General features: G+C 47.5%; 2 protein-coding genes across 2 annotated transcripts in view; both read right to left on the bottom strand.

Moving 5' to 3' along the window:
- Positions 1 to 212: 212 nt before the first annotated feature.
- LOC134410533 (transmembrane protein 17B-like) lies at positions 213 to 7,726 on the bottom strand. The gene is made up of 4 exons (XM_063143838.1): positions 7,609 to 7,726; positions 3,838 to 3,941; positions 2,002 to 2,115; positions 213 to 542 (listed from the first exon to the last, which is right to left on the bottom strand). Exons 1-4 carry the CDS (start codon positions 7,724 to 7,726, stop codon positions 213 to 215), a joined length of 666 nt encoding a protein of 221 aa, XP_062999908.1.
- A 5,116-nt stretch (positions 7,727 to 12,842) lies between these two features.
- Positions 12,843 to 17,528, bottom strand: part of AIFM3 (apoptosis inducing factor mitochondria associated 3) — a 53,302-nt gene continuing 48,616 nt past the window's right edge. The window contains exons 18-20 of the mRNA XM_063143840.1: positions 14,399 to 14,503; positions 13,534 to 13,554; positions 12,843 to 12,882 (exon numbers count right to left, since the gene is read on the bottom strand). Coding sequence (XP_062999910.1) covers positions 12,843 to 12,882; positions 13,534 to 13,554; positions 14,399 to 14,503 — 166 coding nt within the window. The remainder of the gene's footprint in view (positions 12,883 to 13,533; positions 13,555 to 14,398; positions 14,504 to 17,528) is intronic.

Here is a 17,528-nt window from a genome sequence, read left to right as displayed (position 1 = left end):
GTACACACACGCAATCTATATGAAACACACAATCTATATGTGAATGTTTGTGGGGGCACACAGTTAAGGCCTGGGAGGGCAGCTTGTGCACTCCTGATCTAGCCTGATGAAGAGTTCTGGAGGACCCAGAAGCTTGCTCACTCTTTTATTAGTCCTAATAAAGGTATTGCCTCACATGGGGTTTGGAGCCTTCTTTTGCAGTAAGAGGCCCGTCAGTGATTCCGTGCAGACAGTGGGGCGGGTTCAGGGCCTATTGGCGGCTGGCTGCCCCACTGGCCGGCTCTTGTGCTCTTGGCCTGCTGCCCCACCCTGCCCGGCCCCTCTTCAAATTGCTTCAGGTAGAACTGCAGGGCCAGCTCTTTGGCCATCCCTTTGAGTGCCGGGAAGGCGGCTGAGATCTCCGAGACGAGGAACAGGAGGAGGATCAGGTGCACCGCCGTCTCCAGGGGCAGCCTGACGATGTGTTCATCAGTCAGGATGAACAGCAGGACGGGCATCTCAATCAGGAAGGACAGGAGGATGAAGCCAGCGAGCTCCGGAACCTGCAGCAGACCCGGAAGAGGGGTTGGCTGTTTGCTAGTGAGGCTGGAAAGACCTGACCCACGTGGGGCGCTGCTCTGTGCAAGGGTTCACCCTTTGGTGGCCACCAAGCCCCAAATCTCACCCCTGAAATTGGTCTCGGAAGCACAAGGGAAGCCTAGTCTGCATTGGAGCCAAATTTGCTCCCCACAATTCTCCTCTATGAATTTTTCATATTTACCCTCCACTAAGCATTGGGTGTCTCTACACGAGCCATTGATTGCACGTTTGTGATCATGCACAGGAGTTCGCGGGTCCTTTACACAATGTCGCTAACCTCTGGGGCATCTCCCATGATTTCCCCCTTTTACCCCACTTTCAAAAAGATCACAGAGAAGCTAGTAAAGTTGAATGGTGCGATATCAGCAGCGTGTAGTGCCGATGTAACGCTATGAACTTGCCGAGGAAGGACTTTCCTCAATTCAATGCAGGTTTTTTACTTAATGTAGAGACACCTGTTCTCTCAAGAGTTGAGTGCGAAAGCCTGTGTGGCCATGGTTAGAGTGTTGGACTAAAACTTAGGACCCATGAGTTTAAATCCACACTTAACCAAGGAGCTCTCTAGGTGACCTTGATCCCAGTCTCACTTTCCCCAAGGATAACCTACCTTGTGAGGATAAAATGGAAGGGGAACCCTGAGTTACTTGAAAGGTGGGTGAGATGAAAAATGGAAGAAATAAAGCAAGTGCTTGCCAGGCCTTTGGCATCCAATTATATTTAGTTCAAGATTGGATACTTGATTCAATTATCTGATTTCAGTATTAGCTATTTGGCAGCTGATATCTGACAGTATTAGCTAGCTGACATGCAGTTCTATTTTTGTTTCATTTTGACAGAATTTGAGAGTTGGCTGCTTTTGAGATTTCAACATTTTGACATGAACTAAAAACGAAATACTTAAGAGACACTGACAAGTCCAAAGCACTCACATTTTGATACCAAATTTCACATTCAGACTGCAAATTTGACTCTCCAATGTGCACCCCAAACGTACAACAGCAAAACTGAAAATGTCGGTGCAGTTCAAAGGTTTGCAAACGTTGGAAGGTGGAAGGGAGGTTCATTCAGGGACGGTGAATCTCTCAATCCCTGCTTCCTGCCCTGCACATTCCATGGCAGACAGTTTCAGACTGAGCACAGGAAGAGGGCCTTGAGGGGTCTGAGAGTATTGCACTGGGTCGTGGCGGAAAGTGTTTGAAGAACGCCAGTATATTGTGTAGGAGTATGGATGGTGGGGTAGTATCTGAACTATCATAATATTATAATTAAAATGTAGTATATGTTTGTTGAGTATTTGCTATTTTAATATGTGGCTTTAAACGCTCTGGGATCCATTGTTGATGAAGGATGGTTTCCAGAAATAAAAGTATATGACATAAATGTAAACAAATAGTCGTAGCCCCCCGTTTTCCTGGAAATTACCTTTTCCTGCAAATTTCCAAGGTATCCAAGGTACAGGCGCAAACCTTCAGCTAAGGTGAGCAACAGGTATGCAGCAACAAGCAGAAACTGATAGTAAGTGGGCAGCAAACTATACTGTAAGAACATTAAAATAGAGAGATGAAAAGAAACCAGCTTGATTTCACCACACAGAATTCATCAGCCCACAACATGGGGCACCACCCTTCCCCAAGCTGGTGCCTTCCAGATGTGTTGGACTACAGTTCCCATCATTCCCAGACAGCATGGGAGTTGCAGTCCAAAACGTGGGGGGCATGAGCTTGAGGAAGGCTGTAGCACAACTCCCTGCTGCCCCGGACTCCACCCACTCCTTTAAACACGCGAGACCGGTCTTCTCCTAAACCGCTCTGCACCATACTGGGCATGAAGCAACAGGGCTAAACGCTGGAAAGGCAGATCAAGCCGTAGAATTGTAGGAAGCTGTTGAAGAACAAACCAGGAAGGTTTTGAAATCTCATTGTTGGAGATTTACAAGGTGGAAAGAGTTTTACTTTTTTTTAACAGGGAAAAGACTGTTGCCAAAATGCTGCTCAGGTGAATGAACTATTTCCTCACGCCCTGGAGGCTTCCTTGCTCCTGTTTTGTCCTCTGCACAGCACCAAATATGTTAAGGTCTCCTGGCATTGCAAATTTAGCAGGGCAGGGAGAGGTGGTTGAGCTCAAGTCCTGCACATCTGCAGCTATGGCTGTGATCAGCCTGTAGGTACCAAGCTGTGAGGAGTCATAGAATCATAGAATAACAGAGTTGGAAGGGGCCTACAAGACCATCGAGTCCAACCCCCTGCTCCATGCAGGAATCCACCCTACAGCATCCCTGACAGATGGTTGTCCAGCTGCCTCTTGAATGACTGTAGTGTGGGAGTCTTTTCCCCAGGGCTGATTTGGAGACCTGCGGGTTCATCTCTTGCTCTGCAATACTTACAGTATTGGGCAATCAAAGTATTTCCTTCTCTTTCAAATCTCAAAGCTGGTCTAACAACTGGCCTCCCTGTACATGCAATGCCAGTGGGCATTTGAGAAGGATCACTGCTCTTTAGGGCTGCCGATGACCGGGGAAGAGCTCTGGCTCACAGGTGGAGCACAGGCCTCCCGGGCAGAAGGTTCCACGCTTAGTCCACGGGGGAGGGCTTCCTGCCTGGAACCATCCATAGCCACTTACAGTCAGACAGGCAGGCAGACCAGTGGCCCTGATTCAGTCTACTGCAGCCTCCCACATTCCTAAGCAACACGTGCTCCTAGAAGAGCGTGCACCCAGATCCTTTGCGGTCTCTCCCAAATACCTCCCAGTTCATGAGAAGGTCCATGGAAGTCATCTAGTCCAGGGTGGGCAGAAAGTAGATATCCAGATGTTTTGGACTTCAACACCCGGGGTCCTGACAGGGGCTTCTGGGAGTTGAAGGAGCAACAGAGGACAACTCTGCCCCATCTTTTGCACAGCACCATTTCAGATATTTGAAGACCACTATTATGTCTCCCCTAAATCTTCTCTTCTCTTGGGTAAATGTTGCCCACTGGTTGCACTTTCTTGAAACGTGGCTCCCAGAGCTGACATTCCAGATGCAGCCCAGAATGGAACAGAACTATCACTAGATCATTTGCTGCAGCTGCAAGAGGCATCAAATTGTTCACACCGGCCCTGTCTCTTCCATAGCGCCAGTGGTGAAGCCCCCAGGGCTCCTGCCCTGTTCAACAACCCCAAGCGTTGAGTGGATGGAAATCTCCAACAACACACACACACACACACACACACACACACACAGAGGCTACACAAAACAGCCTTCAATGGCACGTTGATACCTTGAGTTCCAGCATGACCCCCTCCGACAGACACCAGAACGGGAAATAGAAGACGTTGAAATAGAGCATCATTTGTAGCGGCAGGCTGGAAAGCACTGTGTGCCCTGAACAGGATAGAAAATAGAAAGGATTGTTTGAAACAGCAGGTCAGGAAGAAAATGGTTTCCTATGGAATGATTACCAGTTTTCTTCTTATTTTTTAATTTTTTTACAAAGATTTATTAGCTGCTTTTTGGGAGGAATCCTATGGCCACTAGACACTGTCTAGATTGCATGGGATTTTTCAGTTTCTCGGAACTGAGCTCAGAGCTAATGCTCTGACCTCGGTTCCCAGAAAGTGCTCACCCCTCCCCATCCCCTGCTACCTCATAACTGTTGTGGTTCTCTCCGCCCTGGCTCCTTCTCCATGCTCAGCCCAACACATCTGGAAGGCACCAGGAGGAGGAAGCCTATTTATTTATTTATTTATTTATTTATTTATTTATCATTAGATTTATATCCAGCCTTCCCTTGAAGGAGCCCAAGGCAGAGTACATGATACTCTTCCTCTCCATTTTTTCCTCACAGCAACCCTATGAGGTAGGATGGGCTGAGAGTCTGTTACTGGACCAAAGTCATTCAGCGAGCTTCACAGATGAGTGGGGGCTAGAACCTGGATCCTCCGATACCCAGTCCATCACTCTAACCACTACACACACTGGCTGTAAAGTTCAACTGAAATTTATGGGATAAGTTAGGCACAACTAAGATTGCAGCCCTATGCCCATTTCCTGGGAGTAAGCCCCATTGAAGTCAATGGGACTTAGTTCTGAGGAGACATGTGTAATGTGTTGTAAAGCATGACTTACACCCTTGGTCTCCAACACCTAGGAAGCTGGGCACAAAAGGAGATCCTCTCTGCTTAAATCCATTGGAAGTGAAATGTTTGGGGAAATACATGATATTTGTGACAATGAATACTCTTCTCCTGAATAATAAAATTAATGAAGGTTTTCAGCAATGAAAATGAATTGAGTAACGATAGGAATAAACATTATTATTATTATTATTTATTTATATAGCACCATCAATGTACATGGTGCTGTACAGAGTAAAACAGTAAATAGCAAGGCCCTGCCGCATAGGCTTACAATCTAATAAAATCATAGTAAAACAATAAGGAGGGGAAGAGAATGCCAACAGGCACAGGGTAGGGTAAGCAGGCACAGGGTAGGGTAAGACTAGCAGTATAAAGTCCGCACAACTTCAAGTTTTAAAAGCTTTAGGAAAAAGAAAAGTTTTTAGTTGAGCTTTAAAAGCTGCGATTGAACTTGTAGTTCTCAAATGTTCTGGAAGAGCGTTCCAGGCGTAAGGGGCAGCAGAAGAAAATGGACGAAGCCGAGCAAGGGAAGTAGAGGCCCTTGGGCAGGCGAGAAACATGGCATCAAAGGAGCGAAGAGCACGAGCGGGGCAATAGTGTGAGATGAGAGAGGAGAGATAGGAAGGAGCTAGACCGTGAAAAGCTTTGAAGGTTAACAGGAGAAGTTTATATTGGATTCTGAAGTGAATTGGAAGCCAATGAAGAGATTTCAGAAGCAGAGTAACATGGTCAGAGCGGCGAGCCAAGAAGATGATCTTTGCGGCAGAGTGGTGAACAGAAACCAACGGACTGATGTGAGAAGAAGGAAGGCCAGAGAGAAGAAGGTTGCAGTAGTCCAACCGTGAAATAACCAGCGCATGAACAAGCGTCTTGGCAGAAGAGACAGACAAAAATGATCGAATCCTGGCAATATTATACAGGAAGAAACGACAAGATTTAGCTACTGCCTCAATATGAGGAATAAAGGAGAGCGAGGAGTCAAATATAAAGCCAAGGCTACGAGCTTCCTTGACCAGAGTAAGCGTAACATCATTGACAGTAAGAGAGAATGAGAGATGAGGAGAAGGTTTAGGAGGAAAAACAAGCAATTCAGTCTTTGCCATATTAAGTTTCAAACGACGATGAAGCAGCCAAGCTGAGATATCTGAAAGACATGCCGAGATACGATCGTGAACATCAGGAGAAAATTCCGGAGATGACAGATATAGTTGTGTATCATCGGCGTACAGATGATATTGGAGGCCATGAGATTGAATAAGCTTGCCCAAGGGCAACATGTATAAGGAAAACAACAACGGGCCAAGCACTGAGCCTTGCGGAACCCCTACTGAAAGGGGAAAGGAGGAAGACGAGCTGCCATTAGCCAACACGCTGAAAGAGCGACCCGCTAGATAGGAGGCAAACCAGTTATAGACAGAGCCACAAAATCCAAGGTCATGAAGGGAATCTAAGAGAAGATCATGATCAACTGTGTCAAAGGCTGCAGTTAGAGCAAGGAGAATAAGAACGGAATAATGGCCTTTAGACTTGGCTGTAAGGAGATCATTGGTGATCTTAGTAAGGGCTGTTTCGGTGGAATGTAGAGGATGGAATCCAGATTGAAAAGGATCCAAAGCAGAGTTACTAGAAAGAAAGTCAAGACAGCGAGTGTAGACAAAAACATTTCTTGCTTTTCCCTAGAGGTTAAAACTCATGCGTGTTGGGGTGGGGGCAGACATTTTGTCTCTACTACAGATGTCTAAATCCTCATGCGCAAGCACTAAATGTCTTAGGGCCTGCACAGGATCATGGCCCATGTTTTATAGTTCCGTAACAGAACTACAGCCAGTGTGGTGTAGCGTTTAGAGGGGCAGACGGGGACTCAGGAGCGGATCCTAGTCCCCACTCAGGCAGATACTGACTCTCAGACTGACCTACCTCACAGGGTTGATGTGAGGACAAAATGGAGAGGAGGAGGAGGAGGAGGAGGAGGATCATATATGCTGCCTTGGGCTCCTTGTGTGTGGGAAATAAATGTAAAAACAAACAAGTGAATAAATAATCATTCATTTTATGAGGGGAACAGAGAATGGACGAAAGCAAGTAGTCTGTGCAGGACAATTTATTTATTTATTTATTTATTTATTTATTACATTTTTATACTGCCCAATAGCCAAAGCTCTCTGGGCGGTTCACAAAAATTAAAACCATCATAAAACAACCAACAAGTTAAAAGCACAAATACAAAATACAGTATAAAAAGCACAACCAGGATAAAACCACGCAGCAAAATTGATATGAGATTAAAATACAGAGTTAAAACAGTAAGATTTAAATTTAAGTTAAAATTAAGTGTTAAAATACTGAGAGAATAAAAAGGTCTTCAGCTGGCGACGAAAGGAGTACAGTGTAGGCACCAGGCGGACCTCTCTGGGGAGCTCATTCCACAGCCGGGGTGCCACAGTAGAGAAAGCCCTCCTCCTAGTAGCCACTTGCCTCACTTCCTTTGGCAGGGGCTCACAGAGAAGGGCCCCTGTGGATGATCTTAAGGTCCAGGCAGGTACATATGGGAGGAGGCGTTCCTTCAAATAACCTGGCCCCAAACCGTTTAGGGCTTTCAGAATAACTGTTTCAGACTAACTGAATAGCAGGTAGAAACACAATAAGTAATACAACCAGTGGAGGCTGGTGGCTCTGATGTCAGTGGGGTAGTAAACCGCTCTGGATTTCGGTCAGAAACAATCAGAACGCCTCAGGAGCTATCCCAGGTTCCTCACACCTTGGACAGCTCCGTCTGAGTTCTAACTGAAACCTGGAGCATCGGCAGGGGGTGGGATGTAGGAATAGTGGAGCGTCATTAGCCTCCGTGCAATGTTGAAGGCCCCGCTAGTTGTGCCCGGGCCCTATGGAAGACCGCTGCCCAAACATCCTACCTGGCTGGTACATATGTGCCACGCCACAGTCGCCCGTCTTATTGTTGATGAAGAGAGAGCCACTGAAAGTCGTCAAGCCCTTCCGGAGATTGGGAGGGAGAGGCGTCTGCAGCGCCATGGTTCTCGCCGAGGGACCACCGTCTGCCCCCTGTCCTGTTCCTCACCCACCTCCCTCCCGTTCCCGACCTGGATCAGGCAGGGCTGGGAAGACGCACCGCTAATCGAATTACAGGGCTGGAGAGCAGCTCAGCTGTCGCTCGGGCCGCATGCCGCCCGTCTGGCCAGGAGTAATCCGGCCGTGCTCAAAATAGGGCCCAGGAAGCAGAAAACACCGTTTGCTGGGTCAAGCTGCCTTCTTCCTTTCCCTGCCCCGTGGCACAACATGGGGCAGGAGTGGCTGGTTTTTGACCAGCTACTTCACAGACAACTTTAACAGCGCTTTGATCTGCAGATGGCAACATGATCCCACGCTGACCTTGTACAGCTTCACAGCCCCGGTAGCTACAGACAAAGTTGCCGTTAAAGGTAACGAAGCAAAGCAATTGGTGACCCACAAAGCGAAAGGTAGCCCACCGGCTGTGTATCGTACCCCACCCCCCAGGTGCTGGGCAAGCTCATCTCTTCAGTCCCAGTCAAGCAACGAGAGGAGTGGGCTTCCCACAATCGGGGGGGGGGGGCTTCCCTCCTAAACTCTCCTCTCCCCAGACACTCTCTTTATCCACTAATAATATCGCCATTAGGGATGGGCAAAGCTCTCCGTTTCATTTAGCCATTCTTTTGTCTTCATTTTGTTCCAGTTCAGCAACAGTTTGCAATTAAAAAACAACAATGCCACAGGGACATTTCTCTGCATTTTCATATACATTTATTTATTTTAGCACTTTTATCCTACCCTTTAGCCAAAAGGCTCTCAAGGTGGCTTACAAAAATATTTCTTAAGATGGTCTCTCCCCACAAGCCTACAATCTAAAAAAAAAATGACACAAAAGGAAAGGGGGATTGGGAGGGAGGAGGAAAAAAACAAATTCAGGCACTAGATTCTAAGTTGCAAAGTTCAGCAGCTGCTTCCTTTCCCTCTCCCTCTAATAGTCTCATTTCCCTTTATGCATTTTTGTACATCATTTTGCAAGCAATTTCTCCATATACAATGCATTTTCATGTTATTTTCAAAAATGCACAGTTTCTTGTGCAAACCATTCCACAATGTACACATTCTTGATTGGAGAACTTTATTGCAAAATTCAGGGAGGAGGGAATGCCAAAAGATAACTGTGTTTCCATTTGTTCAGGAATTACAAATTTCAATGCAAAGCCAACGAATCCTCATCCCTAATTTACCATCCATCCTGTTGAAAAGGCCCAAAGCCACGGCGTGGTCGTGGGCTCCTCTCTCCCTTTTGTTCCTCATATTCAGTCTGTCAGCAAGTAGAGATGAACGAATCTGTGAATTACGCTTTCTCTCCAGTGTTCATTTTCCCTGTCTTAAATTCAGTTTGTCCCAAACATTTGCATGGAAATCAGACACATTTGTGTATTTCTCGGAATCCGTGCATTTTTGTAGATATTTTTGTCTAATGTGCACGTGCCAGCAACTTTCCTAATATAATGCAGTTTTGAATTTGCGTATATACACATAAAATGTGCACAAAAATGCATATAAGATTTTTGTGTGCACCTTTCGCTTCTATATATTTTATAATGCATTTTTTGTTGGAAGAACTCCACTGAAAATTTGGGGGAAGTGCGAATTTCAAAGGAAAACTGGTTTTTATTTATTTATTTGGTGTAGTGGCTAAGGTGTTGGACTGGGAGTCAGGAGATCTGGGTTCTAGTCCCCCCTCGGCCACAGAAACCCACTGGGTGACTTTGGGCCAGTCACAGACTCTCAGCCCATCCTACCTCACAGGGTTGCTGTTGTGAGGATAAAATGGACAGCAGGAGGATAATGTACACTGTCTTGGGCTCCATGGAGGAAAAAAGGTGGGATATAAATGTAATAAATAAAATAAAATAAAATAAATAAATACAAGTGCAAAGTTAAGTTTGCATTAAAATGTGAACCCAATGAATTTCTCTCTCATTCTTACACCCAAGCCCTGTCACTTCTCTATTTATAACGTTTCCAAAATAGGGCTCTTTCCCCCACCGCTTTGCAAAAGCTCTGGTCCGTGACCTGGTCACCTCTTCCTGGACCATGATCCTCTCTAGTCTTCCACTGACTCACCTCAGTCCTCTCACCTGTATCCAGCACTCCCTTGCTAATTTCTTCGATTCTAAGATGCACTTTTTTCACCATATAAACATAGAAACATAGAATCATAGAATAGCAGAGTTGGAAGGGGCCTACAAGGCCATCGAATCCAACCCCCTGCTCAATGCAGGAATCCACCCTAAAGCATCCCTGACAGAGGGTTGTCCAGCTGCCTCTTGTATTCCTCTAGTGTGGGAGAGCCCAGAACCTCCCTCCCATCTCTAAAAACGGGGTGCATCTTAGAATTGCAGGTGCGTTTATTACTTCTTAGAATCAAAGCTTTTTTTTTTCTCTTGGTGGTTCTGAAATTAGTGTGCGTCTTACAATCGATGGCGTCTTACAATCGAAGAAATACGGTATATACCGCCCCATAGCCGAAGCTCTCTGGGCAGTTTACAAAAGTTAAAAACAGTAAACATTAAAAACAAATATACGAAGTTTAAAAACATAAAAAGCTGTGATGACATGGCACTACTTAAATCCCTTTCTTGCCCCTGCTTGGCTGTAGGCCTCTGATCTCCCCACACGCCACTGTCTCTCACCTTCTGTGCCCTGAGCCGTCCAAAGGTCTCCTGGTCCCTCAATTCCCCCTTGCTGCCTCTCAGGCCTGGAGCTGCCTCCCAGGACACCTTCCTGCTTTCAAATCCCTCCTCAAGGCCCATCATGAGGATCCCAGAGGATGAGGGGGGAGAAAGCTCTACCCACTCGGCCAGAGAGACCACACGGGTGCACCAGCGAAACCCAGTGGCCTCCAAACACCAGGTACAGTTCGGAAAGTGACACTTTTTCCAGTGATGGGGGGGGCGACATCCACACGCCAGTTAAATGTGCCTCGTCAGGCTGAGTTTAAAGGCACAGGAGCAGGGCACCGTTAGAAAATGTGTGTTTTCAATTTGTATTTCTGCTCTGTTGCTGATTTTATCCTGGTTGTGCTTTTAATATCATATTTTATATCATGTTTTTATACTGTTGTTTTATACTTGGAATGGTTTTAATTTTTGTGAACCGCCCAGAGAGCTCCGGCTATTGGGCGGTATAGAAATGCAATAAGTTAATAAATAGAAAGAAAACGGGGCAATGCCAGAAGAGGCCTCCTGTCATCCCAACCAACAGCACAATTTGAAGCAAGACAGGAGACGGGTGGTATCATGTATATTAGTTTATTAAGAACCTAGAAAAAAGTGGACAAATTGTGAGATGGCTAATTTTGCATGACACCTTGACAAAGTGAGCGGACATTTAGATTTGGCCCCATGAAGCTACATGGTCAAGCAAATGCCGTCACCACCGCTTTGGGCTTTGAGCAGCCCACCTCATCCCACCCCAGGAGCAGGAATCCAACAGTAGCAACAAGAAATGCTGCAGCTGTAGAAGTCCTGCCTGCAACCACCAGGCCTCTGTCAACCTGGAACAGGGCAACTCTGCTATCAGCACGGCAGAGGCGGAGGGTGCTTCAGAGGCTTGGAGCAGGCGGCTAGCCCTCTTTGAGGAAGGGGGAGGAGGCTCAGCTGCAGCCTCTTCCACAGCTGCACCCCCACCAGGGGGATGACCACTCGGGAAGAGAAATTTAGCAGGAACCAAGCACATGAAGAACCCGCCCTCGGGGCCTGGAGTTTCCGATGGGAATGATTTGCCACTTCCGCTAAAAGCAAACCTGGGCCTCTCATTTCTCCTGTGTTGGCCTTTTCCAAGCTGGTGCCCTCCAGGTGTGCTGGACTGCAACTCCCATCATTCCCAGCAAGCAGGCCCCAGAATTGCAACGAAAACATATCTAGAAAAAGCCAATTGACTGACCAGAGGAAGTAACAGTTGGGAGCAATTATTTGGGTGGATTATTTGGAGAGGTTCCGCCTCCCCACCCCCTACACCTCACGGGACAGGTATGTGCCTCTCTCTGGGCAGCTCTGTTTAGCCAGGGTGAAAAGAAAAGACAAATTCAAGCAACCAAGAAAACCAGAATTCTGGTATCTGTATGGATGCTGCAAGTGGGAACCATTTGCCTTGTTTCTCTGACCTTCAGGAATTTATTCTGGCTTGCTAATCGTAGGAGGAGTATTGAAAATAGTATTGCTCCACCTCTCCGGCTACTGAGATTTCAGCAGGCACATTCCCCACACACTTGCAAGCGTAACTTGGCAACCCCTTGAGGGCTAGAAACTTGCTTCTTTAAAAAGGAAGGAAGGAAGGAAGCTGCAATGACTAGGAAGCTGAATGCTGTGCTGCTTCTGCATTCCAGGAGAACACCCATAGAGTTCCCCACCGGGCAGGAGAGAGCCAGGAGAAAGCTGCACCTATGCAAATGCAGCAGCAATTTGGCCGACAAAGGGAAGCGAGGGACGGCAGGCGTTCCCATGCACAACCGGGCTTCTCGCCTCCCTCCTCTGCCCGCCCTGTTTCCCTTTGCTCAGGGTTGCTCCAAGACACTTCCCAGGTCTGTGGCCACTGGCCCACATGAAGGAAGAAGGCGGCGGCGGCGAGCTCACTGCAGTAAAAGCATGGAAGAACGTGCTTGGGAGGAACCGTGGCAGGCCACGGAGCAGAAAGGAGGAACGGCCGTCTGAGCGGGGATGGTGAGCAGCAGCAGCCACCATGGATGGGGCCGACAGCAATCCGTGGAGATTTCCCCTGCCAGAGAGTAGCCTTTGCAGCCCCTTTGCTCCGGACAAAGGCTCTCCACACCAGTGCCAAGAGACTGCGAGTGACCGGCGCCTCCCACTCTCTGCAGCAGTTCCCCTGACCTCGTGGAGAGCTCTCCAGCAGCGTGCGTCCAGCCTGGCCCCAGAAGGCCAAGAAGGCCAGGCCATGATCGGCTACTAAAGTGCAGGTGAATCTTGCCGTGGAGGGTCCCTTGGGGGAGGCGGGAGGAGAACAAGGGCCCTGGGGAAGGTTTGGGGGAAGGTGCCGGGTTCCTCAAACTCTCCGAAGGGCGCGTGGCGCTCCTCTGCGGAGTCCGTCGAAAACCATCCGTTTGTTTCTTGGGCTGTTAGGAGCCTTTTCCAGTGAGCCAGGACATGTCTCCAGTTCTATAGGGAAGACAAAAAAGGAGCATCATTGCGGGAACGCTTCCTGATCTTCCGCCCAAGAGCCTTAACCCTGGGCTGCAAGCAGACAAGGGCGGTTTGCAGGTTGGAAAGGCGCAGAGGTGTTAGCCAGAGGAGACAGACGGCGGGGCAGCAGCAGCAATGCTCCCTCTTCTAAAGCTCTCCCACTGACCCTGTTCAGATGACACGCTGAGCCACGGTGGTTAAGCATTTTGAGCTAAACATTGTGGCTTAGCGTGCCACGTGAACCATTCCTAACCATGGTGGCTACACAACCACAGTCTAAACACGCTCATTAACTTCTTGCTGCAAAAGGGCTAGTGGCCTAACCATGGTTTAGCGCGCTGTCCGAACGGGCCCATTGACTGCCTCCACCCAGAGTTCAAGGCAGTTCAGAAAACCTGCAAATCCTTTCTTTCAACTCTCTGAAATATTGACTGAATTTGCGGGGGCAGCAGGGAGGCACATGCCCCGCCCCCCACCCCGGGACTACAGAAACAGGCAAATTCTAATAATCCAGAGGCTCCTTTCAAAGTGGAGGGAGTGTTTCCTCGGACTGAGCTCCTGGTGGAAAGTTAGCTGTTGGATGTGAAACGGTTAGCAAGCGCAACGTGCCGACTCAAGCATACATACTTGCCATAGCGGATGAAGAGCCTTAAATTGCAGCATAAAAGGAGAAAAAGAAGAAGAAAGAAAGAGAAGAGGAGGATAAATATTTGCTGCGAACTGAATCACCCTGTTGCAAGAGCCCAGGACTCTGCACCCCTCCCACCCTGCTCAGACCATCAGAATTCTGCCCCAAGCTGGCCCACTTCTCCGGCTTCTGAGATTTCAGCGGGCATTGACCACACACTTTCATGTTTCTCTCTACAGCCACAGGGGCTAGGAACTTGCCTTTTTAAAATTCTGCATATTATGTATGTGCTACTTTTTTGCAACAATTTTCCAACTTCATTTACTGTTTATGGGAAGGGTCAAAATGAACACCCAAAATAATAGGCCAATGAGGCCGACCCTCGTCCACTGGAAGTCACAGCACCCCAACACTGAAGCGCTCACCAGGCATTAGCCAAAAGCTTCCAAGCAGGTGAGCTGTTTCCCTATCACTGCATCCGCTTACTGGGGAAAAGCTCACCTGTCCCACCGCTGGGAAGTGCCAAAAGTCTTTCCCAGAAAAGAAAGACTGTCAGTCTGACTTTCGAGCTGATATTTGCAGGCTTAAGGACTAGAAACTTGAATTTAAAATAAATGCTGAGATCTACCAGATGCTGCAATCAATGCTCAGTTTTATGGTTCAACCGTGCATTTGTGGAATGCAGACAACATTGTCCCACACGGCCCTGTGCCTCCTAGAAAGGGCGGAGGGGGGGGGATTGTCAGTAACCCCTTCCCTCTGTGATCAGTCAAGAAACTTTGCAAACAGAAAAGGGAAAAAATGGGTGGGTGGACTAATGAGCCTGTGGGAAATGGCAGCCTGGGCTCAGGTGCATCTGCTTACTCCACGTCTCGCTTCCGGATCGCTCTGCCAGCACCCATGACGTCCGCAACCTTGGAGACAAGGGGATCGTAGTTCATACTTGCCACAGCAACCACCTCATCGTTCCTAAAAGAAAGAAAGAAAGAAAGAAAGAAAGAAAGAGGGTGGCGAAGGGAGGCAACAGAGGTGCTTAGGGGGGGCAGGAAATCATCCAAAGGACCCGGTGGGTCTTGGAGCGCTTTCCCCAGGCCCCAGGAAACAGCTGAGTGGCAGGCAAGCTTGTCGGCTTCTCTTATAGAATCATAGAATCACAGAATAGCAGAGTTGGAAGGGGCCTACAAGGCCATCGAGTCCAACCCCCTGCTCAATGCAGGAATCCACCCTAAGCATCCCTGACAGATGGTTGTCCAGCTGCCTCTTGAATGCCTCTAGTGTGGGAGAGCCCACAACCTCCCTAGGTAACTGGTTCCATTGTCGTACTGCTCTAACAGTCAGGATGTTTTTCCTGATGTCCAGCTGGAATCTGGCTTCCTTTAACTTGAGCCCATTATTCCGTGTCCTGCACTCTGGGAGGATCGAGAAGAGATCCTGGCTCTCCTCTGTGTGACCCAATAGGTGGTTTAGGGCAAGGGTGCATGTGACATTTTTAGAGCGTTAAGGGCCCTCACTGTGTTCAGATGAAACGTACCTCCTCTCCTCCCAGGGACAAGTTCTGGAGGGAAAGCATTCCACAACCTGGAAGACAAAGTCACTGCCAAGGCTCTTGTTGCAGTTTGAGAATTTACAGTGAGCTCTGCTCTCAAGTCATGCCTGTTTTCACCCTTTGGGTAATTTTATGTGTTAATTTGCGTAAACAGGGGTGTCTAACCTTCAAGCTGAGATATTGCTGCAATTTGACTCTGATTTGTCCTTTCAGTGGATTTCCCATGGAACAAAAGAAACATGAGTACATGGAGCTGCCGTATACAAAGCCAGACCATTGGCCCATTTAGGGTTGTCTCCACTGGGCCCCTCCAGATATTTTGGCTCTCAGTCCACCCAAGCCAGCATGGCCAGTGGTCGTAGCTGTTGAGAGTTGTGGGCCCAAACATCTGGAAGAACCCAGGTTGGGGAAGGCTGGTCCACACTGACGGCCAATGTCTCTCCAGGGTTCCAGGCAGGGATTTCCCCAGTCCTACCTGGAGATGCCAGGTATTGAAACTGGGGCCTTCTATATGCAAAGCAGGAGCTCTGTCCTTCCTTGCTAAGGCATATCACTACAGAAAATGGCTGGGTTTGTACAACATGCTAACCCACACACAGGCTCAGTTCGGACAACACAATAACCACCATTTCATTATAGCCTATGGGAATTAACCAAAATGCTTACAGCTCTCATTTTTAAAGATAAAGAGATGAAACTTGGCACCTACTTAAGAGCTATCATGGTGCCAACTTTCACCTCTTTATCTTTAATAATGACAGCGGTTTAATAATTTTAAAACCTCAAACTTTTTTTTAAAAAATCCTAAAAGTCAAGAGATAAACCGATCTGCTTCAAACTTGGCATGCCTAAAGCCCTACTTAAGAGCTATCACAGTGCAAGTTTCATCTCTTTACCTTAAAAAATGACAGAGCTGTAAGCATTTTGGTTAATTCCCATAGGCTATAAGGAAGTGGTTATCCCAAATGGGTAATCCTATGGTATGGAGAGACAGAGCCTCTCAGAAAATTGGAGGGGAGAACTACCTCATCAGAGCTCCTTTCTGAATTTTGGGACAAAGTAGACCCATTCCACACACACCTAGAAAGCAGCCACAGTGGTTGAATGGTGGGTTGTGTGTTGAACTGTGGGTTAGCGTGTTTCCTGCACGCAGGACATTTTCCACAGGGTACCTTGTTAACCATGCAGTGTGGCTTATTTTTCTGGGACAAGCCACCTTGAAAGCCCATGGGTTGTTGTTGGATTGTTCAGAGTGGTTAACAAGCCACACTGCATGGTTAACAAGCAACCTTGCTGAAAATGTCTTGGGTTCAGGCAAGACTCTAATCCACAGTTCAACAACCCACACAACCACTGAGTGTGGGTTTGCGTGGTGTGTGAACCGTACCAAAGACTGTTAATTTTCAGGAAAACAGGTACTGCCATTATTATTATTATTATTATTATTATTATTATTATTATTATTATTATTATTTTGTCTAAACCCCATTCTTAAATTGAAGGGAGTGTGCCAGCAAATTGACCATCTACCAAAGACTCCATTCCTTGAGCAGATTATTTTGCTGCTGTGCCCAAGCCAAGTTTTATACCCAAATCCAACACATCTTGGGCTGTGTTGTTTTTGCATTCATGATCTCTTTCATTAGGTGCAGCAGTTGCCTGCGGCAAAACATGTGAAGCTCCAGCTTAGCCAATTTGGGTCAGAGAAGCGAAATCTACCCGGATGAATGCCCGGTAACAACAATCCTTCTCCTCCCCACAAACCACCTCAGTTGTCTGATCAAGAGCCGCTTCTTCAAGGCAGAATGAAAATTCCAGCTGCATCGTGTGGACAAGTAGAGAGAACGATCCATCACTCAAGAAGAGTCCATCACCAATGGAAATACAGGAAGGAGGAGTACAGCACCTGACTCTACTAGCGCGAGGTAAACCCCCCCCCCCACGGTAATAGAGAGCAGTCCATTTAAGTAAGCGCCTTCACCTCCCAACGTACCAAACCAGGCCAGGAGAATTCGGAGGGTTCCAGCTCCTATCAAAAGGCATTGTACAATTATCCCATCTTTCCCTTCCTAGTGGATTTTATGTGGCAAGGAAAGAATCATAGAATCATACAATAGCAGAGTTGGAAGGGGCCCACAAGGCCAAAGAGTCCAACCCTCTGCTCAATGCAGGAATCCATCCTAAAGCATCCCTGACAGATGGTTGTCCAGCTGCCTCTTGAAGGCCTCTAGTGTGGGAGAGCCCACAACCTCCCTAGGTAACTGGTTCCATTGTCGTACTGCTCTAACAGTCAGGAAGTTTTTCCTGATGGCCAGGAATGATGCGGCAGGAGCAGTGGGAAACAAACAGAGACAAAGACATCTGGCCTCTGTGTCAGGGCGATTGCCATGGATGGGCTAGAAATCTGTTTGGTTCACATTTTAATGCGAACCGCTAATTTTGCAGTTT

This window comes from Elgaria multicarinata, chromosome 18 (assembly GCF_023053635.1).
Source record: "Elgaria multicarinata webbii isolate HBS135686 ecotype San Diego chromosome 18, rElgMul1.1.pri, whole genome shotgun sequence".
Taxonomy (NCBI): Eukaryota; Metazoa; Chordata; class Lepidosauria; order Squamata; family Anguidae; genus Elgaria; species Elgaria multicarinata.
Note: the sequence above shows the minus strand (reverse complement) of the source record. Positions and strands in the feature narration are given on the sequence as shown.

Excerpts from the sequence above, each read along its gene's own strand:
- LOC134410533 (XM_063143838.1), bottom strand. The coding sequence starts at position 7,726 with ATGGCGCTGCAGACGCCTCTCCCTCCCAATCTCCGGAAGGGCTTGACG. Across the intron at positions 3,942-7,608 it reads GGCACATATGTACCAGCCAG|GGCACACAGTGCTTTCCAGC; the intron begins GTAGGATGTTTG and ends TATCCTGTTCAG. Across the intron at positions 543-2,001 it reads TTGGAAATTTGCAGGAAAAG|GTTCCGGAGCTCGCTGGCTT; the intron begins GTAATTTCCAGG and ends GGTCTGCTGCAG.